The sequence below is a fragment of the Nematostella vectensis genome, chromosome 7, assembly GCF_932526225.1.
Source record: "Nematostella vectensis chromosome 7, jaNemVect1.1, whole genome shotgun sequence".
NCBI classification, from domain to species: Eukaryota; Metazoa; Cnidaria; class Anthozoa; order Actiniaria; family Edwardsiidae; genus Nematostella; species Nematostella vectensis.
The window spans coordinates 4,992,722-5,007,421 of NC_064040.1; the positions used below are offsets into that span (position 1 = coordinate 4,992,722).

The 14,700-nt window shown below is 47.3% G+C and overlaps 2 protein-coding genes across 2 annotated transcripts; both read left to right on the forward strand.

Moving 5' to 3' along the window:
- The first annotated feature begins 156 nt into the window (after positions 1 to 156).
- On the forward strand, positions 157 to 1,353 carry LOC125568285. Its single transcript, XM_048730204.1, has one exon. The coding sequence runs from the start codon at positions 157 to 159 to the stop codon at positions 1,351 to 1,353; it is 1,197 nt and encodes a 398-aa protein (XP_048586161.1).
- Positions 1,354 to 3,071: 1,718 nt separating this feature from the next.
- On the forward strand, positions 3,072 to 14,213 carry LOC5501543 (ATP-binding cassette sub-family C member 4). The gene is made up of 7 exons (XM_048730623.1): positions 3,072 to 3,880; positions 5,291 to 5,512; positions 8,741 to 8,898; positions 9,142 to 10,400; positions 10,631 to 11,198; positions 12,560 to 12,696; positions 13,222 to 14,213. Exons 1-7 carry the CDS (start codon positions 3,380 to 3,382, stop codon positions 14,124 to 14,126), a joined length of 3,750 nt encoding a protein of 1,249 aa, XP_048586580.1. The 5' UTR covers positions 3,072 to 3,379; the 3' UTR covers positions 14,127 to 14,213.
- The last annotated feature ends 487 nt before the right edge of the window (positions 14,214 to 14,700 follow it).

The following is a 14,700-nucleotide window of genomic DNA, read 5'->3' on the forward strand; positions in this document are numbered from 1 at the left end:
TCAATGGTTTTTGCCAACTAGTAGCACAGGTCTCCCAGGCTCTGAGCGAGTACGGGTTAAAGGCTGGATAATTACTGTTATAAATTAATTAGAACAGGTGACTTTAATTTTCACATTGATGACCCTGGTGACGCTGATGCTGTCAGACTGTTGGATATGCTCGATGCAGCTGGATTCGAGCAAATGGTAGTAAGCCCTACGTACAGAAAAGACCACACCCTTGACCTAGTTGTTGTGTGGGACGGCGACTTGTCAGTGCGCGGACGTCCTGAAATCATTGCATTCCCTAACTCTGTATCTGACCATAGTGCCATTATTTGTGATGTTGACATGCCAAAGCCATGTGCCTCCAAGAAAATACTGCTTCGGCGTCCGTTACGGAAAATTAACTTGGACTCTTGGTGCAATGACATCAGGGATTCCGCCATCTACAGTTCTGCTTCGAGTGATGACTCTGACTGCAACGTCTTATGTGACCAGTATAACACTGTGCTGCACCACTTCATCGATAAACATGCTCCTGTTCGCACTTTTTCAGTTACACTGCGGCCCTATTCACCTTGGTATGATGATAGTCTTAGGTTATTGAAAAGACAGAAACGCAAAGTAGAACGGAGATACGTTTCATCGAGATTAGAAATCCACCGCCAGATGTACGTAGAGAAGTGTAGAGCTTACAGCACTGCACTGAATGTAGCTAAGCGGAACTTCTCCAAGGATCAAATATCTTGTTCCAATCAAACGCAGTTATTTCGTTTAATTGATGGCCTTTTCAGGGTGAAGCCGGTTCCGTTGCTACCATCATATGAATCACCTCAAGCTCTTGCAGAAGATTTCATCTTATTTTTCACTACCAAGATTCAGCATCTAAAGGACAACCTACGCTCATCGCCCCTGTTAACGATGGAGATGTCAGTGATGCCAGCTCAGCCACAATGTGTGGCGTCATTCCCTGAGTTCTCTGCTGTATCAGTGAGTTATATACGTGAACTTTTACACCAATCCAAGCCTAAATCGTGCATATTAGATCCTGTGCCGACAAGTATACTAAAACAATCTATTGACGCTATTGCCCCGGCCATCACTTCCATTGTCAATGCATCTTTGTCATCTGGTGTTTTCCCTACCTCTCTCGATTGTGGAGTGATCAACCCTTCCATCAAGAAGCAGAGTCTTGACCGCGAGGCATATCCAAGCTACCGACCGATTACAAACGTTGCCTTCCCACCAAAAACACTTGTACGTGTCGCTGCTAACCAGACGATGAACTATCTCATCCCCAACGACTTAATGCTTATCGCCCCTTCCACAGCACAGAGACTGCTCTTCTTCGCGTCTTTAATGACATTCTGACCGCTATTGACTGCCAACAGGAAGTAGTATTTCTTCTCCTTGACCTGTCGGCTGCGTTTGACACTATAGAACATTCGGCTTTGTTGTCGCGTCTGCAACATCGTTATGGAATTAATGAGATGGCACTACAGTGGTTCAAATCATATCTCACTGGCAGAACTCAACAAGTCCCTATAGACGGTGTTCTATCCTCCAGCCAACCACTGTGTTATGGCGTTCCTCAGGTTCTGTACTCGGCATTTTGTTGTTCTCTTTGTTTTTCGCGCCTATTGAAGATGTTGTTCGTGCACATGGTCTTGGTGCGATGATTTATGCTGATGACACGCAGTTATATGTGTCCATTCGCCCGTCTGAAGATCGGTCTTCAGTTCTATCAAGGCTTGAAGTCTGTGTCAAGGATATCCTCATCTGGTGTACGTCCAATGGCCTCGCTTGTAACCCCGATAAAACGGAAATTGTACATATTTCATCTCGATTCACGTCAACCAACATAATTTCTGAAATCGACGTTGAAGGACATTTCATCAAATCAACCCAGGCAGCACTCGACCTCGGAGGGATCATCGATTCGAGTTTATCTATGACAAAACATGTCAACAGCATCTGCAAATCAGCCTACCATTCTATAAGGAACATTGGCAGAATCCGGAAATACCTTGACCGCAATAACTGTGAGCAGCTCGTTCATGCTTTCATAACATCAAAACTAGATGCCTGTAATAGTCCTCTGTCTGGACTCCAATAAAAGGAAATCGCCAAACTACAGCGTGTTCAGAATTCTGCCGCAAGACTAATCGTTGGTGCTAAGAAGAGGGACGCTATTACACCCATTCTCAAGGAACTACACTGGCTACCTGTCGCTACTAGAATAGACTTCAAAATTCTTATCATCACACATAAAGCTCTCCACAACCAGGCTCCTGAATACATCACTGAACTCTTAACACCGTATACGCCAGAGCCTGGGAGGCCTGTGCTAGTAGCTGGCGAGTCAGGTCTTCTGCCACCTTTACGACCTCGAGATGCGTACATTATAATCCTTACAGGATATGTTTATCATATACCATCGATCTGTTTCCCAATTTAGGGGGTTGATAAGCGCCGCTAAGAAAAAGTCAACCACATTTCAACATTCCGTTTCGTCCGCCATCTTGTTTCAACTTGGGCATTGGTAACCGCGCCAGATTAGTTCAACACAGTAGTCCCGTACCGACGTAGTAAGTAGTCAATCCTCGGAAACCCAGGGGTATTTTCATATGATGCCCTGATGTGGTTTGTGATGTATGACGTTTGAGTTACGGTTCTTTTTGTTCAATTGAAAGACTCAAAATTAGCCTCTGAAAAACGGCACCTTTCTTCTCTAGAAACAGAAGATAAAAAAACTTCCTTTTACGTATTATTAACTCGTACTGCTATTATGCACAAGTCGATCGATCACCGGGGCCATGTATCGGGGGTTTGAACAGCGTCACAGGCCCCGGTAGCCGGGAAAGTAACGAGCATTTAACACCACACGAATGCTTTCCCCGCTATATCCCGGGGATCGGGGTGCCGTGGTTTCAATTGACTGGTGCATTAAGGAGGATCCATTGTTTAACTTTAATTATTTCAATTTCAAGTATATATCTTGAATGACTTATTCCATTCCATAGCTGAGTGAGCAAATCAAGTGCGCGTAAAACAGCAACGAATTTGCGTCTGATCTGTATGGGCAATTACAAAAGCTCGCCTGAGGATCGCTATTGTAATTGCCCATACAGATCAGCCGCTCATATTTTATCTACTACCTAAAGATTCACTCTGTTTATGGTTCAACTCTTAACCTGCTTGAATAGGGACTCCTCGCGAGTCCCTATTCCCTGTGAGGATTTTTCCCTCAAGGTGTGCATATTAACGATTTCCGAGGAGTTGCACTGTATAATTGTATAGGCTTGACTGCTTTAACGTCACAAACTCAGTGAGCATGCCATTTATTAGGAACAAAAAGCACACCCGTTCAAACTCACGCACTCAAAGTTAATAGAAAATGGGCCCACTGCATTACTCAAACGGACTTGTCTCAAGACTGACGTTTTCCTGGTTGAATCCTCTTATAGCGCTTAACAAGAGACGTCCCGTTGAAGCAAGCGACCTTCCTTGCTTCGATAACCACGAGTATGATTGTGAGAACCTTACTGAAAAACTCGACAGCGAATGGCATCGAGAAAAAGCTAATGCTGTTCGTAATGCTAGAAAGCCAAGTATGTGGAAAGCATTATTTCTGATGTTTTCTTTTCAAGAATATGCAACTCTTTGTACGCTGATGCTGACCTACTCAGTGACAAAAACTGCTATTCCATACTTGCTGTACTGTGTGCTGAAGAAGCTTTTGGAGCCTTCCCCGCAGACATATGCTGCTCTACTTTTGGGAGCGATTTTGTGTCTCTATGCAGGAATAGAATCGACATGTCAGACGTATATCGAATATCGCGCATCTCTTTTCGCTATGAGGGTGAGGACAGCTCTTTGTGGAGTCATTTTCAAAAAGGTAGGAAAACCTTATGGTGTATGGGGGAGAGTTATGGCAACGGGGTACTTTAACAGCCCGGGGAACGTGTCGAAGATAAATGTCGATATAAGCATATTGAATGAAAAATTCCTCTGGAGAATGCGATAATTCTGTTTGTTTCAAGGTTTGATGAAATGGTTTATTTTTCACGGGTGATAATCACGCACTTGTAATCACATTCCGAATTCTTTATGGCACATGTCCACCAACCACATACCAGAGCTTGTGCGATGTTTGAGACATTGTTTTTGATTCCTATGCAAATGTAAGTCAAAGTCGGAGAATCAATGCTTTCTATGCAGTTAGAAAACTTTTTTGTTACGGTTCTTAGCATTCGTGATCTTTTGTTTTAATGATAACATGTCATTATATTATGCAACGCTTCGCCCACGCACTAAATCGTTATGCCTGGTGCACACTAGTGACATAACGACATAATGATATAGGCGCGTGCACCCTTAATGTTCATATGTTAAAAGGTGAGTGATTGGACATTTTGACATAAGCCCAACATAACGACATAAACATAACGACATCTCGTTATGTCGAGCTCAAAAGAGTGCGCGCGCCACCTATGTTGTTATGTCGTTATGTGTGCACCAGGCATTAGACGTTCTTATAAAAAAATGTTGTTTTTTTCTTTTATGTCATTATGTCCATGTCGTTATGTCGAGCTTAAAATAGTGCGCGCGCCTGTTTTTTTTTTATGTCGTTATGTCGGGCTTAAAAGAGTGCGCGCGCCTACGTTAGAGAGAGAGAGAGATGCACTAGGCATTTGAGATTAATCACGCAACATTATTGTACATAGTTGTAATTGGGAACTTGTTTCTCTCTTTCTCAACTACATGCGCTCGCATCAACACATAATATATATCCTGACAATTATATACAACATATCGATTAAATAAAGACAACAACTCATTACATAACAACTATTGTTTTATGCTTTAAGATTACTTAACTACTAAGACTACATTATTTATCTATTGTATAGTACGCAGCTGCTTTGTCTCCTATTATCTTTGCTCTACAAAGGAGTTCTTTTGTCTCTATTCTTCTCGTTCTTTGTGTCGAGGTGCGGATATTGTTCATTTGCCCAATCAAATTGCAGCTTGTAAGAGCTGCGTACTGACCCTTACCCCCTCTCTCAGTCAAGGGGAGTTAATTTATATGCTTACTATCAAAATTCAGAATGTTTCTCCTTTTTCCACGTCTGACATTTAATAAAATGTGAAGTGGTACCATGTTTTACACATATACAAATTAACCTACTAGTGTGATATGACTAAAACTGTCACCCCTCACACACATTGGGTGTCTAAGTCAATAACCCCGCCTTCTTTTTGGATTACAAAATGGCGGAATAACCCTACACTTTATTACCAATAGGTGATATCCCTGAGTTGTCGTGATACATCCGCCTTAGCTTCCGGTCACGTGACCAATCTGTTCGCCACGGACGCGGAGTCATTTCAAGTGGGTCTAGAGGCTTGTCCCTCCTTCATGATGGCCCCACTCACCTTTACATCGTGTGCGGTCGTTATGGTGTGGCTAGCGGGATGGCCGGCCATGGCTGGACTTTCTGTGTCCATAGCTTATGTCGTGGCACAAGTATGGGTTTAAAAAAATGTCAACTTTCCCTGGTACCCAATCTAATAAGAAAGGGGATTAGGACATAGAGGGAGGGGACCAGGACATAGGGGAGGGGAATTTGGACATAGAGGGAGGGGACCAGGACATAGAGGAAGGGGACCAGGACATAGAGGGAGGGGACCAGGACATAGAGGGAGGGGATAAGGACATAGAGGGAGAGGACCAGGACAAAGAGGAAGGGGATCAGGACGAAGAGGTAGGGGACCAGGACATAGAGGGAGGGGATCAGGACATAGATAGAGGGGATCAGGACATAGAGGGAGGGGACCAGGACATAGAGGAAGGGGACCAGGACATAGAGGGAGGGGATCAGGACATAGAGGGAGGGGATAAGGACATAGAGGGAGAGGACCAGGACATAGAGGGAGGGGATCAGGACATAGATAGAGGGGATCAGGACATAGAGGGAGGGGACCAGGACATAGAGGTAGGGGACCAGGACATAGAGGGAGGGGATCAGGACATAGATAGAGGGGATCAGGACATAGAGGGAGGGGACCAGGACATAGAGGAAGGGGACCAGGACATAGAGGGAGGGGACCAGGACATAGAGGGAGGGGATAAGGACATAGAGGGAGAGGACCAGGACAAAGAGGAAGGGGATCAGGACGAAGAGGTAGGGGACCAGGACATAGAGGGAGGGGATCAGGACATAGATAGAGGGGATCAGGACATAGAGGGAGGGGACCAGGGCATAGAGGGAGGGAACCAGGATATAGATGGAGGGGACCAGGACATAGAGGTATGGGATCAGGACATAGAGGGGGGATCAGGACATAGAGGGAGGGGATCAGGACATGGAGGGAGGGGACAAGGACATAGAGAGAGGGGATAAGGACATAGAGGGTGGGGACCAGGACATAAAGGGAGGGGATCAGGACATAGAGGGGGAGGGCCAGGACATAGAGGGGACCAGGACATAGAGGTAGGGGATAAGGACATAGAGGGAGGGGATCAGGACATAGAGGGAAGGGGACCAGGACATAGAGGGAGGGGACCAGGACATAGAGGGAGGGGATAAGGACATAGAGGTATGTGATCAGGACATAGAGGGAGGGGACCAGGACATAGAGGGAGGGGATCAGGACATAGAGGAAGGGGACCAGGACATAGAGGGAGGGGACCAGGACATAGAGGGAGGGGACCAGGACATAGAGGGAGGGGATCAGGACATAGAGGGAGGGGATCAGGACATAGATGAAACGGATCAGGACATGGAGGGAGGGGGCCAGTACATAGGGAGGTGATCAGGACATAGATGGAGGGGACCAGGGCATAGAGGGAGGGGACCAGGACAAAGAGGGAGGGGACCAGCACATCGAGGTATGGGATCAGGACATAGAAGGGGGGGATCAGGACATAGAGGGAGGGGACCAGGACATAGAGGGGACCAGGACATAGAGGGAGGGGATAAGGACATAGAGGGAGGGGACCAGGGCATAGAGGGAGGGGACCAGGACATAGAGGGAGGGGACCAGGACATAGAGGGAGGGGATAAGGACATAGAGGTATGTGATCAGGACATAGAGGGAGGGGACCAGGACATAGAGGGAGGGGATCAGGACATAGAGGAAGGGGACCAGGACATAGAGGGAGGGGACCAGGACATAGAGGGAGGGGACCAGGACATAGAGGGAGGGGATTAGGACATAGAGGGAGAGGATCAGGACATAGATGAAACGGATCAGGACATGGAGGGAGGGGGCCAGTACATAGGGAGGTGATCAGGACATAGATGGAGGGGACCAGGGCATAGAGGGAGGGGACCAGCACATAGAGGTATGGGACCAGGACATAGAAGGAGGGGACCAGGACATAGAGGGAGGGGACAAGGACATAGAGGGAGGGGATCAGGACATAGATGGAGGGGACCAGGACATAGAGGGGGGGGATCAGGACATAGAGGGAGGGTTCATGACATAGAGGGAGGGGATCAGGACATAGAGGGAGGGGACCAGGACATAGAGGGAGGGGATCAGGACATAGAGGGAGGGGACCAGGACATAGAGGGAGGGGACCAGGACATAGAGAGAGAGGATCAGGACATAGACCGAGGGGACCAGGACATAGACGGAGGGGATCAGGACATAGATGGAGGGGATCAGGACATGGAGGGAGGGGGCCAGTACATTGGGAGGGGACCAGGACATAGACGGAGGGGACCAGGGCATAGAGGGAGGGGACCAGGACAAAGAGGGAGGGGACCAGCACATCGAGGTATGGGATCAGGACATAGAAGGGGGGGATCAGGACATAGAGGGAGGGGACCAGGACATAGAGGGGACCAGGACATAGAGGGAGGGGATAAGGACATAGAGGGAGGGGACCAGGGCATAGAGGGAGGGGACCAGGACATAGAGGGAGGGGACCAGGACATAGAGGGAGGGGATAAGGACATAGAGGTATGTGATCAGGACACAGAGGGAGGGGACCAGGACATAGAGGGAGGGGATCAGGACATAGAGGAAGGGGACCAGGACATAGAGGGAGGGGACCAGGACATAGAGGGAGGGGACCAGGACATAGAGGGAGGGGATTAGGACATAGAGGGAGAGGATCAGGACATAGATGAAACGGATCAGGACATGGAGGGAGGGGGCCAGTACATAGGGAGGTGATCAGGACATAGATGGAGGGGACCAGGGCATAGAGGGAGGGGACCAGCACATAGAGGTATGGGACCAGGACATAGAAGGAGGGGACCAGGACATAGAGGGAGGGGACAAGGACATAGAGGGAGGGGATCAGGACATAAATGGAGGGGACCAGGACATAGAGGGGGGGGATCAGGACATAGAGGGAGGGTTCATGACATAGAGGGAGGGGATCAGGACATAGAGGGAGGGGACCAGGACATAGAGGGAGGGGATCAGGACATAGAGGGAGGGGACCAGGGCATAGAGGGAGGGGACCAGGACAAAGAGGGAGGGGACCAGCACATCGAGGTATGGGATCAGGACATAGAAGGGGGGGATCAGGACATAGATGGAGGGGATCAGGACATGGAGGGAGGGGGCCAGTACATTGGGAGGGGACCAGGACATAGACGGAGTGCATCAGGACATAGTGGAAGAAGGGTGGGTAGAACATTAAAGCAGGGGATAACAACATAGAGGAAAGCACGCAAGACGCTATCACTGTTCACTACGCATTGTATTTATGAACTACATGTCTGGTCATTTTCAGGTGTTATGTGTGAAGCCGTTCAAGTACTTAAGGAGGAAAACGTTGAAGGTGATAGACAAGCGCATTACACTTATCAGCCAGATAATCCACGGTATTCGCTCCATCAAGATGCACGCGTGGGAAACGCCTTACTACCAGGCCGTGCAGAGATTACGAAGGTTAGATTACATCGGGCGGACAGACGACGGAGGGGAGGGGAGACGGGAGAGCGGCCAGACTGACATCTGATCAGACAGCGAAAAACATTTTAACTTGGCTGTATAGTCTTTCAAGCATCTGTCGGACAGACATATATCCTGGTTATATAGATAAAAAATACAGACTATAGTTTTCTTCGCGGCTGTTTGTTACACCACAAGACCATATACCATATGGTGTTAATGTAACCGATTTCTTTGCAGGCTGGAGAAGAACGTATATATGAAAAAGTTCATGATAACATTCTTCGAATCGCTGTACCAGAATACTCTTCCTATATTCAGTGTTACCCTCTGCTACTTCTTCACCAATCGACCTTTGGATCAAGTCGTATTCTTCACGCTTCTCGCGTACTTTTTAGAGATGAGAGTACTGGTTGCCTGGCATTTCACTAGGGGATCGCAACTTTTAACGGACTGCGCTGTCTCCTTGAAAAGAATTCAGGACTTTCTAACTAAGGTCGACAAGCAAAGAGATCTTGAGCAAAGCTTAGATGGTAAAGGGAGTTATAGTAGAGAGAGACTTCTATCAGAGCAGAATCCAAGCGATTACCGTATCCAAATATCAACCAATGATCATCAGCGATCATCAGAAATTGATAGAGGATGTCTACCCGAAGAATCAACTTCTCGGAAAACTGAATCCGGCGATTGCATCCTTGGCAAGATAAACCTTGACCTGTCCGGGAATCGTCTGGCTCTAGTGATAGGCCCTGTTGGCTCTGGCAAATCCACGCTTCTCTCTGCCATCTGCTGTGCAAGCTCTAGTTACAAAGGCAAAATAAAAACAAATGGGTCTATTGCTTACGTTTCACAAGAACCTTGGATATTCCAAGGGACCGTTCGAGAGAACATCATATTCAATTCGACTTACGATGCTGAGAGGTACCAGAAAGTAGTCGAAGCCTGTGATCTAAAGGAGGACTTCAAAGCGTTTCCAAATGGCGACCTCTCTGAAATTGGCGAGCGCGGTATTGCTATGAGTGGTGGTCAGCGGGCTCGTGTTAGTTTAGCACGCGCTGTGTACCTAGACGCGGATATCTATTTACTGGATGACCCTTTAAGTGCGGTCGACTTCAAAGTCGCCAAACACATTTTCGAGAAATGCATTTGTGGAATCCTAAAAAGAAAACTGCGCGTCTTAGTCACTCATCATCTGCATTGCAAAGAAATGGCCGACGAGGTCGTCCTCCTGGAAAATGGGAGCATGGTGGCTTGCAGCGACTACAAGGAATTTACGGAGAAATACTTGAGTAGGATGACAACAAATACGGGCAGCGCCAAGGAGATGGCATTCCTGTTAGAAGATGACAGCTCGGTGACGCAAGGCGAAGGTTTGCTGAGTGTGGTAGAAGAGAGAGATGTGGGAGCCGTGTCGCTTAGGACATACTGGGAATACCTGCGCGCCGGTCTGCCTGTGGTGGCCATCGCGTTACTGGGGCTTGCGGCGATCGCTACTCCAGGTACGGAATCATCATCTTCATCGTCATCGTCGTCGTCGTCGTCATCATCATCATCACTATCACCATGATAGTAAACATTAATAGATAAATACTCAATATTACTCATCACTATTTTAATCAGCATGATTAAGGCTCCAATCGTACTGTCACGTCATTACCACTTCATCTGTTATTATCTTAATCAACGTGTTTAAATGGTTTTATTATTTCATAAATTATTATTTCCGCAGTTCTTCAAGCTTCACCCAGTTGGATTCTTGCAAAGTGGGACAGACTGACATGGGCGAACGCCTACCATCGTGGCATCATCGTCGCTTACATATCCCTGACAATCGCTGCTAATGTGCTCCGGTATCTCTTCTCCTTTTTTATCTTCTTCACTGCTTTAAAATGTAACACAAGGCTACACAACACGATGGCCCAATCGCTGATCCACGCTCCTGTCTCTTTCTTCGACACAAATCCAGTCGGAAGGATATTGAATCGCTTCTCTGCCGACATCGTAGAGATTGACAATATACTTCCTCCACATTTGGTACACACGCTCGTCGTTTGTGACTTATTTGTATCGTTGATTATCCCTACGCTTGCCAGCTATTGGCTGCTAGTTTCAGTGATCCTGCCGGTAGTAACGCTCGTATGGTACGGGAAGGCATTTGTCCGTATTACCCGAGAAGTGACTAGACTGCAATCGCTCGCCCTGTCAGCGGTGTTTTCACACATCTCAAGCACCGTCGGGGGTCTGACCACAATCCGTTTACACGACGCAAGAGAAGAATTCATCAAGAAGAATCACAGGTTCGTTTAAAGCGTTCTTGTGTATCAGGGAGTACTCCGCATATGTATCGAGTCTTGTACCGCTTATGTATCGAGTCTTGTACCGCTTATGTATCGAGTCTTGTACCGCTTATGTATCGAGTCTTGTACCGCTTATGTATCGAACCTTGTACCGCTTATGTATCGAGTCTTGTACCGCTTATGTATCGAGTCTTGTACCGCTTATGTATCGAGTCTTGTTTAGACTTATGCGTACACTTGAGAGCTAGTTCAGCTCTTTTGTTAACATTTGTATTCTTCGCAGATACAATTACGAAATAACCACCCAAAATAATATTTTCATTAAAATCTCCTTCCACCCCCCTGTCTGTAATTTAAAGGATACTATGGTATTTACTCCACCCACTCTGCGTCTCTCCTTCAAAGAATAATATAGTATATACCCCCCCCTCTCTGTCTCTCCTTCGAAGGATACTATGGTATTTACCCCCCTCTGTCACTCCTTCAAAGGATACTATGGTATTTACCCCCTTCTGTCTCTCCTTCAAAGGATACTATGGTATTTACCCCCCCCCCCCTCTGTCTCTCCTTCAAAGGATAATATAGTATTTACCCCCCCCCCTCTCTGTCTCTCCTTCGAAGGATACTATGGTATTTACCCCCTTCTGTCTCTCCTTCAAAGGATACTATGGTATTTACCCCCCTTCTGTCTCTCCTTCAAAGGATAATATGGTATTTACCCCCCTCTGTCTCTCCTTCAAAGGATACTCTGGTATTTACCCCCCCTCTGTCTCTCCTTCAAAGGATACTATGGTATTTACCCCCCCTCTGTCTCTCCTTCAAAGGATAATATGGTATTTACCCCCTCTGTCTCTCCTTCAAAGGATACTCTGGTATTTACCCCCCCCCCCCCTCTGTCAATCCTTCAAAGGATACTATGGTATTTACCCCCCTCTGTCACTCCTTCAAAGGATACTATGGTATTTACCCCCCTCTGTCTCTCCTTCAAAGGATACTATGGTATTTACCCCCCCTCTGTCTCTCCTTCAAAGGATACTCTGGTATTTACCCCCCCCCCTCTGTCAATCCTTCAAAGGATACTATGGTATTTACCCCCCTCTGTCAATCCTTCAAAGGATACTATGGTATTTACCCCCCTCTGTCTCTCCTTCAAAGGATACTATGGTATTTACCCCCCCTCTGTCTCTCCTTCAAAGGATAATATGGTATTTACCCCCTCTGTCTCTCCTTCAAAGGATACTATGGTATATAGCTAGTCGCATGAAAAAAAAAACAAGCTTACAAAATATCGCTTGGGCAACCTGAACAAATAAGATTTCGCGACCAAAGCTTTGAGTAAATAATCTGTTTTAATTTTGCAGCTACCAAGATTGCCGGAATCGCGCAACTTTCTTGGTGTTTTCTTCCATGGCCTGGCTGAAGATAAGAGCTGATTTGATATCAACAGCGGTGCTTACTATTACCAGCGTTGTTACAATACTGCTATCCTCTTCTGTCGGTGAGTAATTGACTAACCGATGGATTTATTGGTATATTAATTGATGGATTATCGATGAATCGATTGATCAGTTACGCTTTATAAGTAGTATAGAAGTGCTTATTCGGACCATTTTTCTGTCACATTTGAGCTGGGACCTTGCGTCCGTTCGCAACCCTGGAGAAGATGGAGCGCGCGCCTCGTCTCTCTTCTTTCCCGACCCTTTGGGCTTGCTTCGCGGGCTAGGTTGCTACAGAAGGTAGATAGGTCGCAAAGCGGCTTAGGGACTTGCGCGTGAAGTTGAGAGTGAAATGTACCAAGTTAGAACAGAATATATAGTCTATATATAGGTGATATACTGACGCAACTAGACACATGCTGATACCTGAATTCCGTGACTCACGCTTTTGCCAATACTGTGGGTATGTGAGTTTGTCTCTAATTAAGAGCTCCTGATACTATGCATAATTGACATATTTTAAGGGTGTACGCCCCCTTTTGCCAGTGATCATAATAACACGCATTCATATTATTCATTATTGACAGGTTTTGTTGGATTGGCCATCACTTATTCCATGGTGCTCGTGATGGATACCGCGTTTGTCATACAGTGTACTGGCTTCCTTCAAGACGCAATGACGTCAGTCCAGCGGGTAATGGAGTACTGCAGGCTCAGCCCGGAACCGGCCTATCAGATCACAAAAACACCACCACGTGGCTGGCCTCGACATGGAGCGGTGTCATTCAGACACGTGTCTCTCCGATACTACAGCGATGGACCCCAAGTCCTGAAGGGCGTGACGTTCAGCATTGAGCCTCAGCAGAAAATCGGCATCGCGGGGAGGACTGGGGCCGGCAAGTCATCTATTGTGGCCTCGCTAATGCGCATGCCCGAGGCCTCATCCGGGATACACATAGATGATGTTGATATACGCGAGCTCAACCTGCAGTCTACAAGACAGGTTGTCTCTGTGATTCAGCAAACCCCGACGTTGCTGAGTGGCACTATCAGGAGTAATCTTGACCCGCTCGACATGTACACGGACGACGAGATCTGGAGCGCTCTAAGCGACGTCAACCTCTCGCCAGTGATGGACAAGTGGGGCTATGACCTCGAACATCGCATTGAAGAGGGTGGGGTTAATTTGAGTGTAGGGGAACGGCAGCTGTTTTCACTGGCAAGAGCACTGCTGCAAAAGAACAAGATCATCGTCATGGACGAGGCGACGGCTAATGTGGACCCAAAGACGGATCAAATGATCCAGACCACCATCCGAGACAAGTTCAAGGACTGCACCGTGCTTATCATTGCTCACCGACTCAGCACCATCATGGACTGTGACCGCATCATGGTGCTACACGATGGACAAGTGGTGGAGATGGACACCCCTGAAGCACTGATGGGAAACGCCGACAGCTGGCTAGCACAACTGTGGCAACATTCACACTAACGGGATACCTGTGGTCATAACCAACTGTGGCGTGAGGATAGATTTGCTGAACTTTGAAATCAAGTGTGTTTTGAATAAGAGGGTTCTTAAAGAAAAAGAAGGATAGTAAGGGACGATAGTAAGGGACCGACCATTTAGGACGGGGGAGGGGGGGGGGGAAGGGGGTTGGGAGGGACCGACCATTTGAAATCTGACCGGGGAGGGGGGGGGAGTGTAAGGGACTGACCATTTGATATCTGACGGGGAGGTAAGGGACCGACCATTTGATATCTGATGGGGAGGGTAAGAGACCGACCATTTGATATCTGAAATGGAGGGTAAGGGACCGACCATTTGATATCTGACCGGTAGGGTGAGGGACCGACTATTTAATATCTGTTGGGGAGGGTAAGGGGCCGAATATTTGATATCTGACGTGGAGGGTAAGGGACCGACCATTTAGTATCTGACGGTGAGGGTGAGGGACCGACCATTTGATATCTGGCGGGGAAGGTAAGGGACCGACCATTTGATATCTGACGGGGAGGATGAGAGACAGACCATTTGATATCTGACGGGGAGGGTGAGGGGCCGA

Bases quoted from the DNA above. Each gene is read 5' to 3' on its own strand.
- LOC125568285 (XM_048730204.1), top strand. From the start codon at position 157: ATGCTCGATGCAGCTGGATTCGAGCAAATGGTAGTAAGCCCTACGTAC.
- LOC5501543 (XM_048730623.1), top strand. From the start codon at position 3,380: ATGGGCCCACTGCATTACTCAAACGGACTTGTCTCAAGACTGACGTTT. The intron at 5,513-8,740 runs GTATGGGTTTAA...GGTCATTTTCAG, and splicing joins TAGCTTATGTCGTGGCACAA to GTGTTATGTGTGAAGCCGTT. The intron at 10,401-10,630 runs GTACGGAATCAT...TTATTTCCGCAG, and splicing joins TGCGGCGATCGCTACTCCAG to TTCTTCAAGCTTCACCCAGT.